The 14,590-nt window shown below is 34.3% G+C and overlaps 6 protein-coding genes across 6 annotated transcripts; 4 read left to right on the top strand and 2 right to left on the bottom strand.

Moving 5' to 3' along the window:
* Positions 1-167: 167 nt before the first annotated feature.
* On the top strand, positions 168-920 carry DFA_00565 (uncharacterized protein; the record flags this gene model as incomplete). The annotated part of the gene is made up of 2 exons (XM_004358497.1): positions 168-206; positions 360-920. The coding sequence occupies 2 exons, from the start codon at positions 168-170 to the stop codon at positions 918-920; spliced, it is 600 nt and encodes a 199-aa protein (XP_004358554.1).
* Positions 921-1,289: 369 nt separating this feature from the next.
* Positions 1,290-4,103, top strand: DFA_00564 (uncharacterized protein; the record flags this gene model as incomplete). The annotated part of the gene is made up of 6 exons (XM_004358496.1): positions 1,290-1,583; positions 1,696-1,888; positions 1,972-2,300; positions 2,379-2,607; positions 2,690-3,250; positions 3,325-4,103. The coding sequence occupies 6 exons, from the start codon at positions 1,290-1,292 to the stop codon at positions 4,101-4,103; spliced, it is 2,385 nt and encodes a 794-aa protein (XP_004358553.1).
* A 681-nt stretch (positions 4,104-4,784) lies between these two features.
* DFA_00563 (uncharacterized protein) lies at positions 4,785-6,351 on the top strand (the record flags this gene model as incomplete). Its single annotated transcript, XM_004358495.1, has 2 exons — positions 4,785-6,222; positions 6,281-6,351. 2 exons carry the CDS (start codon positions 4,785-4,787, stop codon positions 6,349-6,351), a joined length of 1,509 nt encoding a protein of 502 aa, XP_004358552.1.
* Positions 6,352-6,515: 164 nt separating this feature from the next.
* cdk11 (putative protein serine/threonine kinase) lies at positions 6,516-10,293 on the bottom strand (the record flags this gene model as incomplete). Its single annotated transcript, XM_004358494.1, has 11 exons — positions 6,516-6,702; positions 6,784-7,290; positions 7,359-7,533; positions 7,642-7,800; positions 8,074-8,230; positions 8,422-8,538; positions 8,785-8,924; positions 9,174-9,279; positions 9,343-9,398; positions 9,635-9,888; positions 10,028-10,293. The coding sequence occupies 11 exons, from the start codon at positions 10,291-10,293 to the stop codon at positions 6,516-6,518; spliced, it is 2,124 nt and encodes a 707-aa protein (XP_004358551.1).
* A 257-nt stretch (positions 10,294-10,550) lies between these two features.
* DFA_00561 (uncharacterized protein) lies at positions 10,551-13,687 on the top strand (the record flags this gene model as incomplete). Its single annotated transcript, XM_004358493.1, has 4 exons — positions 10,551-12,029; positions 12,097-12,963; positions 12,990-13,306; positions 13,465-13,687. 4 exons carry the CDS (start codon positions 10,551-10,553, stop codon positions 13,685-13,687), a joined length of 2,886 nt encoding a protein of 961 aa, XP_004358550.1.
* A 452-nt stretch (positions 13,688-14,139) lies between these two features.
* Positions 14,140-14,513, bottom strand: DFA_00560 (uncharacterized protein; the record flags this gene model as incomplete). Its single annotated transcript, XM_004358492.1, has 2 exons — positions 14,140-14,288; positions 14,489-14,513. The coding sequence occupies 2 exons, from the start codon at positions 14,511-14,513 to the stop codon at positions 14,140-14,142; spliced, it is 174 nt and encodes a 57-aa protein (XP_004358549.1).
* Between the last annotated feature and the right edge of the window lie 77 nt (positions 14,514-14,590).

The following is a 14,590-nucleotide window of genomic DNA, read 5'->3' as shown; positions in this document are numbered from 1 at the left end:
AAAAAATATAAAAAAAGATAATTCCCTGTCTTTTTCTCTCTCTCTGCAAAAAAAAAAAAAGATCTTGATTAAATTTGCAGTCTTCTCTCTCTTCTCCAATGACGCTTGTTAATATCCGACTACCACCCGTCTGTTATTAATCCACTGATCTGATGACTATGATGATGATGGTTGCTAATGCTAATGCTATATTGTATTATTACACAGTATGTTGGTAGTGGATAGATAGACAGAAAAAAATACAAAAGAGAGTGTATTAATCAGTAACAAGACAGAAAGGAAAGACAAGCAGCACTTCACTTCACTTCAAACCCCACTTGAAAATCCAAAAAAAAAAATTAATTAATTTTACTTTTCAGTGCACAGAGAAAGAGATAAAGAGCGAAGAGAGAATGTTAATCACATTACATGTACAAGCTCAAAGGAAATATTTTTTCGATATACAAGTTGATGATGAAATTACAGTGTCTGAATTAGAAAGTAATAGATTGACAAATGGAAGATTAGTAGAAGCTGGAGGTGGAAGAGGTAGTAGTGGATCGATAGACATCACTATCGTCCATATGGACATACCACTAGCCAACAACAAAAGGAGAACTCTTAAAGAGTGTGGTATCAAAGATCAAGATCATATATATCTTCATGAAGGTTCATTTGATATAAATTCAAACCAAGACCTCATACCAATCTTTATTAAAGATTATAGAGATGCTACAGTTGTATTTCCAATGGACGTCAACATATTAATTACAGGTAGAGCACTATCTAAACTAGTAGCCAATAAAATGAATATTGACACTACAACCAGCACAGTTCAACTATTCTTTGGTAGCAAGTTATTAGATGAACATCGAACACTACAAAACTCATCCATCTCTACTCAAACAACTCTAACCGTGATTATTAGACCAAAAGTGTAATGTAATATAATTATTTTATTTTATTATCTTCACTCTCAACTATAATAATCATGTATAATATTAATAATATAATAAAATAATAAAATGACCAACCAACCAACCAGACGATCTTTTAAAAATTTTATTATCTTTCCAATGAAACGATCAAACAAGGGTTTCATTGAAAAACTTTGATTATTTCCCTTTTTTGTCGACACACATAACCAGTTGATCAGTTTTATTATCGTCCAATCATGGATGAGGAGATGTGCGATTCCACAAAGAAGTTGTCCACTCTCATGTGAGGTAATAGATAGATTAATAATATTGTTAAATCTAATATATATTTATATTTATAGTTATAAAAATTTAAATCAGACAAGATAAGAGATGTCTACAACTACCACTTCACCTACTCCACAATCTCCACAACTATTAACAAAGAGTGGGTTATTTCTAGACTCTGAAGTATCATTTACAGGTAGTACTATTAGTATAGGTCAAGATCAGCATGAATTGACTGCTTCATTAACAACTACACCAGATCATAGTAATATTAGTATTAGCCAACAACAACAACATGATATTACAATTGACAAGGTATTAGAGATGATCTATGCCATCGCTGATATTGGGTCACCTTCAATCAAAATTTATCTATTTAGATTAAATAAATATTTACAGGTAAGCTATAGAATAGAAATATATGAAAAAAGGGAAATAAAGGAAATGAAATGAAATGATATTAACTTGTTTTATCTATCTATCTATCTATCTATCAATTTGTTTGTTTTAGGATCAACAAGTATTAACATTATTTGTTGAAAGAAATGGTATTGATCAATTGGAAAAATGTATAAAGGAATTAAGGGGAAATGCACTTACCTATGCATACTCTTGTTTGAGAACGATGTCTTTAAATGCCAATACATTAAAATCATTTCCAACTCGTATCATTGATGTCATTATACAAAGATTTTCAATTGATGGTAAGTCTAAAAATAATATTATATTAGATATTATTTATTATTTACTTTGCAATATTAATTTATTTATTTTAAACTTGTTACAGATACATTAAAAGAAAATACATTAAAATCAATGTTAATGATTATAAAGAGATGTTTGGGAGAATTTCAAGATAAAACATTTAAAGCGATTGGAGTGATAAACAAGGAGAACAAAGTATTGGCTAAACTAGTTAAATTGTTAAAGTCTACCGATGTCGATCTACAAGTAAATACTATATCGCTCATCAATGCAATCATGTCAAGTGCATCGGATGCACAACATTTGGATACAATGCTTGGATGTTTTGAGTATTTGGATATCTTTGTAGCTCTTAAAAAATTAAATCATGGTGTACTTGGTTCTCAAAAAGATGGTTTATTATCATACCAAGTATGTATTCTATAAACATTTGTAGAGTTTATATTATTATAAAAAGCATTATAATAACTTTCTTTTTTGTTTATTTAGAAATCAATTATGAGATCAATTAATCACCAAAGATTAACATTATTTGAAAAGGATCCAACATCTTTTATTAATATGTATAATAGATATAAACAATCATTGTTACCACCTGGTCATTCAACTGAAGAATGGAAACATTTAGGGTTCCATACTGAAGAACCTTATCAAGAATTTAAAACAGTTGGTATTTTAGGTTTAACTAATTTATTATACTTTTTTGATACTTATCCTTGTATGTAATTTACAAAAATATAAGAAAAAAAGAAATAAGAACAAATAACTAATTCAAATATTATTTATTTATTATTTTGAAGCTATTATCAAAAAAATATATACAGCCAATCAAAAGAGACGTGATAATCAATGTTACCCATTCTCTGCTATTGCAATCACTCTAACTCATTTGGTTAATCAATCACTTTTAATTGGTGAAGATCCAAAGAATTTAAAATTTGTACCATTACTATTCTCTCATTATCATGCAGTTCAAGAATTATTTTGTTTTATTTTTCAAGTGTTTGAGAATTCATGGTTGGATGTAAACGCTGATATTAACAAAATATTGGCACTTGTAAAAAAACAATTAACCAATGTATTGGATACCAAGAAAACAATATTCGATGCAATGAATATGTTGACTCAAAGAAATAGAGATATTTCATTACTAGAACAACCAGTAATGATGACAAAATCTCCAGATATGATTGTCAACAATACTAGTATGAATAATTTAGGTCAAAGTATTCCAACTACCGCCGCCTCTTCTATGGCCCTCAGTCAAAAAGATGTAAATGACTCAATTGGATCAATTAGTAAATTGAATCATACCGATATTTATAAATCAATCAATCAAATAGTTAAAAATAATATTATTGGTTTGTATTAATTTAATAATATAAATAATATTTATTTTCAATATACTTATTTATTTTTCTTTTCCTTTTTTTAGAATCATTTAAAAATAACAAAACAAATATATTATTAAAAGGATTATTTTTCAAGGTTGAAAAAAATTATAAACTTAAAGGAGGAGTATCTGGAGGTTCATTTATATTTATTAGATTATCAAATGATCTTAAACAATTTAGTTATACATTTACAAATGATACTCTTACAGTTCCAACAAAAGATTTTATTGGTACTATGAATCTACAAGATATTCAAATTTCAACAAATATATCAAATTTGGTTGAATCTTCACCATCACAGTCATCGAATCAACCATCAAGAAAGAACAAAGGAAAGGTTGACAATTCATCAACACTTTTATATTTATCAAATGTTGAAAAAGAATCTGATTCTTCAACATGGTTGGAATTAAGTTCTACTTCAAGAGAGTCATTGGTTGATTTGGTAGATGGACATAAAGTTTTAAATCGACAGTCTTTGGTTTGTTCAGAGTCAATTGAAGAGTTGGCAGCACTAGAAGAAATTGAAATGAAAGTCAATATGTTGGACTTTGTTGGAGTCGATAGCTTCATAAGTGACACTGCACCACCCATTCCAACCCTACCAAGTGATTTTGATTTCTTTGAATTGAAATTAAAAGATTATCATAGTCAATTTACCAACCATGGTAAACAATCCTCTTCCATCAACAATAACAACAACAACAACAACAATACTTCTGCTGCAACAACTACCACTAGAAAGAAATTGGTTCATAGATCAGTTCGTCAATCAATGTATTTAATGCAAGGTATTAAAGATGAAATTCAACAAGAATGATGTAACTATTTGTTATGATCAATAAAATTAAATGTATTATTTATTTATTTATTTATTAAACTTTGGTGAATGATTTTATTTGAGTTAACTTGATCTGATTGGCAGGCTAGTACTCTTTGAAAAGGACAGAAGTGGAGAAAGAGAGGACCTCACATGCTGAATGATTAGAAAAGAGAGAGTTTGGTGATAAGTTAGGAACTCTAACTTATCTCATCTTTCAGCACGAGAATTCCTTACTCTATGACAAAGTACCTATCCAACGAATCTTATTCCACTGTTGGAAATGGGAATGGTGTCAGAGAATGGTTGTTCCATTTAGCAGGATTGTTGAATATTGACTAGCTCCACAAATACACGGAATGTTGACAAGACACTTTAACATTGTTAACTAAAGGATGGGCTTCTCTGTTAAATAGGAATAAACTCTATTAATAGAATAACATTGTAAATACTTCTAATTACAACAATAAAATAAACAGTAGACCAAATGAATTGAATGTGTAAAATGCATTGTAATAATGATGATGATTATGTAGAAAAGAATACAAACGAATTAAAAAAGAACCAACCTTTTGTTTAATTTTTTTTTTTGATCATTATATAGAATTAATTCGAATTTATTAATTATACTCATCAAGATGATCAGTTACACATTGTACAATAATATTATTGTTGTCAACAATGAATAATAATAATAATACAATTGAAATCATTTTAAGAAATAAGTACTTGTTTTCACAAGTAAAGTATTGGATTAGAAGATTGGATGAAGAAGATCATAACAAAAGAACAGACTTGCCAAGAATCTATCATTATGATCATTGGAGTAGAGTTAGTGATATGCTAAGAAATGGTCATGTTGGTTTATTGATGGATAAACTCAAGAGAAATATCAATGTTTCTTTATCAAATGATAGTGTAGAGTTGATATGCTTAAAAGTTAAAGATCTGAACAACTTTAAGATACTCTATACACTCTATCAAAAATCATTTGTTGGAGAGAATCTAGTTGGTTGTGCGTGTCGCGCAGGTAACCCTGAAATTGTAGAGATTCTATTAGTGCAAGAGTATCCTACTCCACTCCCACCAGGTGCATGCTTTCAACAAGCCATGTCAAAAGGAAGATACCAAGTATTGCCACTACTGCTGGCTCGAGGATTAAAGTATAATAATCGATATGATACTTCTCGATTTGGTACATTTAAATTCATTCAATCATTGGATTGGTTAAGAGAGAAAGAGAAAGAGAAAGATATGGAGGATCCCTTAAAAATGGTTGGACATAGATTAAGAAAAGAAGTGACCGACAAGATAACGATGATTCAAAAGTTTAAAGAATCATTCCCACATGTTGATATTGCCAACTCGGAACAATGCAAAAGATTCTTAAATGAAGTGACACTTGGTCCATGGACAATAGGATCGAAACGACTGACACTTCAGTTATCCGATCCTTATGAGGATATCGGAACTGCTGCACTTTGTCCATTTTTAGACTTAGTGGTTGGGATTCCCCCATCGACGGTCATAAGAAACATGTCTTTACATCATGCTCGAGGTGTAATAGACTATTTGACAAAGAGTCATCCATTTTTAATGCTAAAGGAAATGTTATCATACATATTATCAAGACAAGATCGAGATGCATTACCAATACTCAAAATTGTTTTGGAGCTTGGTTTCAAGAAATTTCCAAAAGATTATCGTAACGTGCGAAAAGATTGTTATGAATATATGGTTAAAGTAGTTCCAGGGTTTAAAGATATTGGAGATAATAAGTATGCTGATGATGGAAAACAAGAACAACTACAAAATTTGATAGCTCGAACTTCATCATTTGACCTTTACGTCCAACACTGTAAAGATGCTGATATTAGTAGAGACATACAACAAAGATCAATGGTTCATGGAACACTAGATTTTCTTAAACTCATTCATAAGAAACACCCAGAGTGGATTTGGAAGAATCAATATGCCTATGCCAGTGCAATGGATAGTGGAAGAACAGATATTCTAGATTATATAATTGGTTTAATAGTTTCAGATGGTCCACAAACCACCACATATGAAGAAACATTTGAATCAGTAGTAGGATTTACAGAATCACTCACCAATTCAGGTAACATTGGTCAGTTGGAGCATCTTGTGAAACGATACCCAACATTTATCAAAACTAGGTTACTTCAACACCCATCATCCAAATCACTCTTTAGAGGCGTCATATTTAACAAAAACTTCCCAATGTTAATGTACCTACTCTCTGACATTGGATGTAATTGGTCAAGGCACCAAGCACAACAACACAAGGACAAAAATAATAGTAATTTATCTTTTATCGACAAGGATTATTTATTGGTCATTTATGATCATGCAATTAAAAATAAAAAATAACATCCAACTAGTTAGGGTAATTTAATGAGATTCTGGCCAAGTCGGCATAAGTAATGGGTCTCTCATAGGAGGACTTTCAAAAAAGTATGGGTGTTGTAAAGCTTCTGATGCACTTATTCTCTTTTCTGGATCATATGTTAATAATCTTGATAATAAATCATATGCATTGTCTGTAATATGTGGAAACCTTGATTTTAAATTATTATACCTAAAAAATATAAAAAGTATTATTATCAAGATGAATGACACCTTTAAATCAAATATCTATTTCTATATTAGTTTAACATACGGTTGAGGAACAATATTTAATTTTTTAACAAGTGGTAATTTAGAGAAACCAGGCCATATTTGTTCATTTGGAGTACCAAGTAGATTAAATATTTTTTGTAATTGGTCAATTTCTGATGTTCCAGGTAACAATATTTCTCTTGATATGATTTCTGCAAATATACAACCAACTGACCAAATATCGATAGGTGTCGAATAGATTGTAGCCTCTAATAAAAGTTCTGGCGCACGATACCAAAGTGTAACGACACCCTCTGAGAATGGTTTTAAAGGACTACCATATTCTCTTGCCAACCCGAGATCTGCAATCTTTAGCACACCCTTGTTGGTATAGAGCAAATTGGCAGTCTTTAAATCACGATGAATCACCCAATTACTATGAAGAAATTCAACTCCCGACAATAGTTGATGAATCAATGTTTTGATCTCTGATTGCAAGAATGGCTTTTTAATTACATCCATCAATCCTTTTAATTCATGTTCAATAAATTCCATTACCATAAATATACTAATAAAATATAAATAAAAAAAAGATAGATTAGTAGAGAAAATAAAATTAAAGATATATATACATACTTGTTATGATTACCAATTACAATTTCTTTAACATCAACAAGGTTAGGATGTTTAAGTTCCATCATTACTTTAATCTCTCTAACTGATGTAATTGGGAAACCTTGTGATTCTCTTTCAATAATCTTTATCTTTTTCAATGCTACTCTTTCACCTGTTTCTTTACAATCTGCAGCATCTACATAACATAATCAATCAATCAATCAATTTTAAATCAAAACAATGTAAGTCATTCATCATCATACTGATCTATTCTATATATTATCGATTGTCTTTGTTTACTTACATACAATACCAAAGGTACCTTCATTGATAGTCTTTATTTTCTTGTAACAATCTACACTTCTACATGGTTGATATCTTGGGAACTCTTTTTTCTTTATCTTTTGTTCATTTTGATTCTGATTATCTACTTCTTTATTCATCTGAGACGACTGATTATAATCTGTATAAATATGAATGAACAAGAAGATAGATTAGTGGATAGGAACATCGTGATGATGAACACACCAACAAAAAAAAGAAAAAAATTAATTTTATCAAACTTGGATAGTGTAATTATTCAGAAGTTGTATCTTCTTTTCAATTTGTTCAATTTATACATGTAATAATATTGGTCACCGATGATGGATCACATGATATAGTAAATTAAAACAATAAAGAAGAATAAATATTTATTTAAGGAGCTTTTTTGACAATGAATGCCTTGCTCTTATACCTCTTCTTGGTGCGGCTAATGGGATGAAGAGTGGTGTCTCTTCACCAAAAAAGGGTCCTCGGACCAAGTAGGGGGCTCCCCATTTCTCGCCATTAGGTGCAATACCAACAGCGACGAATCCTTCTCTTTTATTATATCCAAATGCTTCAACTGCTTTCTTATAGTTCAAAAGCCTGTGATCCATGACGTGAGAAAGGGCTTGTACCCGTTGCCATTGGTGACTGTGCCGGGTTCGCAGGCGGGAATGCCAAAGTAATGGGTTTTTTGGTTATTTGGTTCAAAAAACTGGCCCGCATCACAAGAATTGATAATGATAGTAGTGTTGATTTTTGGATCGAGTTTGAGAACTTTATGAATATCTCGTGTTGTTACGGGCTTATCGATTGCTTGGAAATTGTATTCGCCATCATCTATTTCACCATGTCCAGACAAATAAAGGTAGAAAGAATCCCCAGGTTCGAGACTCTGGCATATTTCAGAGATGCAGTCGGTTATATTTTCCCAAGTTGGTTGTGGATTCTCGGATTGTTGGTCATTGGTTTCCACAAGAGAGTAAACTTGTACGGCCACCTCTAGATTTTCATATTGACTTTGCAGGTACAATGCCAACCGATGCATGTAATCATAAGTAGAGTTGTAATGTTGTGTATTTAGTATAAATTCCGGTCGAGTGGAATCTTCCACTCCATCAAGAGAAATCAATAGATCTACACCGACAATAAGCGCATTCAAACAGCAATATAGTGATTCGTCAGAGGTTCTTACGCGGTTTGCAGCTCCATTCACGACATTGAGGTCTGTATCCGAGAATAATCCTGATTCTTCTTCTTCTCCTCCACCGGCTCGATTACCTGAAAAGTAAAAGGAGAGGTCATTCCAAAATTGTTATCATTGGTGGCTTCAGAAGAGGACAGTGTGTCTGTTGGATAGGTTCTATTTGGATTTGAACTAAATGTCTCAGTGACCGAACCCTGAGAAAATCCGCGTCTGCCAATGATAGAATAATGAATGGCTCCATCTTGAATGGCTTTGTACGTAAAAAAGCCCAGCCCCTATCATTTTCAATGCCATGAAATAGTCATCAGGTAGTGTGCCAATACTTTGATCGATGATTACTGCCACAACTGTTCCAATCGGGAGAGACATTATTCTTTGAAGAAGGGAGCCTGGACGTTGGTTAATATAGAACATGGCATGTGAGTCAAGCTAAAGAAAGTAAAATATAATAGACTCGACAGATTACAATTTTATGGTTATAAATATACTTACTCCTCCTTTACTAACAGCTTGGATCTCTATAAAGGGTTTCACTGAAAAGAAAGGTCCTTTTAGATACGAAAAGAGTGACCTGTAAGTTGTGTAGCTCCGGAACTGAACCAGGGGCACATCCCTTTTGCCCAATGAGTGCATATGAGCTGCTAGAATTGAGTCTGACAGATTGGCCCCGAGCATTCGAAGACCGCGGTGGCGGGACACACCACCATAGCGTCGACAAAGTACGATGGTGGACAAAATACTTGATTTGAATGTCAGATGAACAAATGATGACCATTGAACCTACTGAAACTTGAGATTGGATAAGGTTCGATGCTTGTCGCATCGTCAGTTGAGTTGGTGATGGAATTTGTCTGTCTTGAAACTATTTGGTATGAACCCAACCTATGTCCCAATGCTTCGTCAAATACGACCATACTAAACAAATAGGTCCCGATCAGTGGATCTTGAATGATTGGGCTGCCATTGACAACAATACCAGAGCTACCTCCACCCCATATCTGATTACAAGATCCAACCAAAACCTCTGGGGCATGTTTCCTTCTTGTTTAAAATTGGCTCCCCAACTTCTTGTTAATTGTCTCTATTGACAGTCCCAAGTTTCCAATAGTGCTTCCTTTGTATCCCACAATATTAAAGTAGTCGGTGGTAGGTGAGGGCAGGTTAAAGATCATGGTACTTCCAATAGACATAAGACTTGTACGACAGTTTTGGAGAGGATTGATGATCGTTTGATTCTAATGGCAACCATTGCGCAGATTGGAACCGATACCAATCTACTAGATAAGACAACATCATCTCCCTGGTTTTTAATGAGTACGAGGCATATTCTAAAGGAGGTTCGGAACCAGATGAGTGCACGTCCAACTGCGATGCGTAGTTCCAGTGATATCCATTATAGACGATTCCATTGTCGCGCATTAACAAAGTGCTACTGTTATTCATTTTATAATAAAGTTTGTTGATCAATTAAAACAGTAAACTGAGAAGACAGATGTTTTAATGGAGACCAGCCGTAAAAAAAATTAATTTTTTTGATATCTTGTTCGTCGGTTTTCTGCAAGATATTAACAACCCTGTAGTATCTATCTCTATAAATTTATTTACATGTAATTATCTTTCTCATTTAAATGATTGATTAGATTAAATATTTATTGTAATCTCTCTCTCTCTCTCTCTCTCTCTCTTTAGAAATTAAATTCATGCCATCGGTAACACGTATCAAGATCGTTTCTAGGACCCCTTCAACATCTACTATTCATTACTATGGGCGCTATTATAGTCACCCAGATAAAGGTGAAGGGTTCAACATCTGGGTACCTTCTTTATCTCCCTTTGATATTCGGTTAACCTTTTCACATTTCTCATTTCAGGAAATCGAAGGCTTAATCCAACATATCAAGGAAGTACCCAGTGGCAAACATGTAGCTGTAATGAGCATCGGCTTACTACCATCTCAGCCTAGCGCAGCTCTTTGTAGAGCATTCTCTTCATTGGGTGCGGCAAAGATATTTATGGTTGGAACGACCAATCCAAACTATTGTTTGGTTGGGTACAAGGGTTTATCTCCAGGGATGGCCAGCGAAGCTTTCGGTGACTCAACCATCAATGAAGTTTGGGCAGAGGGTGAAGCGAGAGTCAACCTAAAGATTGCAAAAAGGAGGATCACCACTTTATTTAATTCCAAAATTGGAGCCCCATACATTTTTTTTGACGGTTATACGGCAAACGATTTTCTTGAAGGTCTTGGCAATGGAATCAATGTTCTCGTTTTCAGTCAAAAAGGAGCTGTATCAGTTAGAAGCCCACCACAAGTGTATAACTTTCCTACTTCCAATCTCTACTCGAATTCCTCGGAATCTTTATCAAGATTCATCGATTCCCTTGCCAACCATACTTTTATCATGGTGTTTGCTCAAGGACTCGATTTGGCCAAGAATAACTTGCATCAAAACGCCATCTCAAGCCTGAGAAAGATTGGAAGCAAATTCATTTCTCAATACTCTACCATCTCGTCAAACGATTGTTGGTTTATGATCAAAAGAATAGGTTCTGATTCTATTTTCACAGAAATGACCTACAATCATAATTCACCATCTACATCTTCTTTTATTCAAACCGTAGAAAGAAAGATATACAATGACGATACCTATCAAGTTGATGATGACATTAATATTTCAGTTATGTCATCAAACCAAAGTAACACACCTGTTGGAATGGAATCATTGTTTTACATTTATGTTGGTGGTGTATCAATAACTCTGGAAGGTCCATTGACCAATGGTTTGGTGATGTGTGCTATCAGTGAAATCGATGGTCACATTTACTTTATCAAAAACTATAATATTGGTACCGATGATGGATCGCATGATATGGTAAAGGACATTGTTGACAAAATCTCAGTTGGCTCGCTGGTTGTTGTGTGTTCAGTGCTCAACTCTGCTGGATCAAACATCACAATGTCAGCAGATTTATTGACGTCACTTGAAAGACTTGGAGCAGAATTTGGTTATGATATCACATCATCAAGCTCCTATGCTTTAATAGGAAGAAAAGGAGCAGCCGTTGCAACGGCAAGCGAGCTGATATCCAACACTGGACCAGTCACTCTTTTTTCTAACTTTCCAAAAAGCTTAAAGCCAATCAAGCCATTCATCGAAATTGATAACCTGTCAGTCAGTGTAAGTATTATTTGTTTTTTTATCAGCATTCTCTATTTCCAGTTTACTGACCTTTTTTTATTAATAGGCTTTACCAGGTGGAGGATATGGATACTCATCATTTATGATCAATAAACAGATTGTAGATGGCACCAATATTTTTTCATCTGGACTCAACGTCCTGACAATCAGCCCATTGAACGGCACAATTACAAGTGCTAAAAACTACGATACTACAACTGACTCGTTTAACTCTAGCAAGTTCGTAGCCGATATCCAAGCCCTACCAACAGGGACCATCGTTGCTCTATCGACAGTTGGTCCAGCCGGACAATACCTTGGAAATGGTGTTGATACTATTGTCAACTACCTTGGAGGTATGCTCATTAAATCATTTTCATCACAGTCATATTGTATCATATCTACTGTTGGCCAACAACTGACCGGAGACAAAAGAGTCATTAGTGAGTGTATGTCTGAAAACATTTATGTGCCAACCACTTGCAATACTCGATTCCCCATTAAATCGCTGTTTACCGGATCTGGACTTTCATTCTGTGTTACATCAATGGCCCAATCAAGCACTGCCTCTCGTATTATGGTAAACGGCCAATCTCAACTATCATCACCATCAAGTGGACTCAATGTCGTTACAGTTGACCATATTACTGGAGCCACACAAGAATATCATTTTGATACAGCCAATGATGATAAGCAATGGGTACTTTTCCTAAATTTCATTCAAGGTCTTACAATGGGTACTTTTGTACTCATATCGGTGCAACAGTCTTTTGGAATTCCTGGTCCAGAATTCAAGGATATCATCAAAATTTCTCTCTCGTTGATTGGTGCATCCAAGTTTGTGAATGTAGGTCCATCAACTTCATATTCAGTAATTGGTACAAAAGGCGCAACTCCTGGATCAGCTTATGAATCATTTCATGAAAATGTACAGGTTTGTGTGGCATCCTGGGAACCAAGAATCCAACCCTCGTCCCTTATCAAGGCACCAATGGTTTATGGTCAACTCTCAGAAGAACCATTAATGCTCACTATTCCATTGCTCAGCAACTACCACCAGCTTGCAACCCCAATGCCACAACTTGCCCCATCCAAACCTTAGGGAATGTATTTATGAACGAGCCAGCTTATTGGAAAACGAATCGTCTTTCCTCTGGAAACATCGTCAAGGCCCTGTTGATTGGTGTATCGTACAATGACAATCCAGCTGGTCCCATCAAAGGCGTAGACCTCTCTATCCAAGAACACTGCAGAGCCCTTGTCGAATGCGGATACAAGCAAACATACATGTCCTGACCGAAAATACATCTCAAGTTTCACCCAATGGGACTTATGTTTGCCATCCCACCACCATTTGCATCAAAGACCAAATCAACAATTGGCTATCTAAGGATATCGTAGAAGATGATGTTTTATACATAGTCTTTTCTGGTAGATCATTTGTCAACACTGTCAATGGAGTTAGCACATATGGTCTGTGCACTTTGATTCAAGATCCACAAACTTATCAATATCGTACCGATTATTCTCTCACATCCAATGAACTCCAAAAACTATTTGTCAATATTCCATTTGGAAAATATTACCCTCTTCAAGTCCAATTGCTGGTGTCCCCCTCTACCAATTCACAAGCCACAAACTCGGAATGGTCAAAATGACGCCCCTTTGCTCTACTTTTTGTCAGTAAATCCAAATATTGGCGATGGTTGGACAAATACTACCCATCGGAAAAGTATTCGCCTCCCCTCTCTCTAATGGGTTACCCATCCGACAATTCCGTTCTTCTCACCACAAGATGTCGATGATCCACAAAGAGGAGCAATATTCTCACAGATTGGAATGGTTTCGGTTCCTCACATCCCAGCACACAACTTTGGAACAAATGATTTCTCTATTTCTGTTTCCTTCAAAACATCGGCCTCTGGTTCTATTGTATGTTGTAAGGGAATGGTGGAGTTGGAACAAAGATGTCTGTCGCGTGTATTCGTAAGAACAATCAGATGATTTACTTTGACACAACTCTTGTTGCCAGTGTTTCTGGTCCCGCTATGAAGATTAACAATTCTGCCCCCCTGCGGTTTGGACAATGTTTGCAACTTGGACCAACAGCTCAATATCTTGGAAAGATATCGCGTGTTACTTTTTGGAATATCGCAATTGATGCTGTTATGATGGACAAGGCATATAGAGGAACCCTTTCGAATGAAATTGGATTAATTGGGAACTGGATGTTGCAATCTGATGCCTTAGATTCATCGGCTATAAAAAATAATAGTATGACAACATTGATCAACACTTCGTTTGCCAGTTATAATTTAACGCTCCCAAGCGACACAACAACCCCATCCCATGAAGAACCAATCTCTGACTTGGAAGTCATTTTATCACGTCATAAAAAAATAAGACCTTTTAATCAATAATAATAATATTAATATTAATAAATAAAGATACATACATACACATAATCACTTCCATTCCAATCATATTTGTCAACAACAAAAAAACTCTTTTAAATTTGATAATGTTTGATTTGGTGCAAAAGATCTTTTATTTGAAAGAAC

The sequence above is a fragment of the Cavenderia fasciculata genome, assembly GCF_000203815.1.
Source record: "Cavenderia fasciculata unplaced genomic scaffold Scf_Dfasci-F-a-25c12.r2-5, whole genome shotgun sequence".
NCBI classification, from domain to species: domain Eukaryota; phylum Evosea; class Eumycetozoa; order Acytosteliales; family Cavenderiaceae; genus Cavenderia; species Cavenderia fasciculata.
Note: the sequence above shows the minus strand (reverse complement) of the source record. Positions and strands in the feature narration are given on the sequence as shown.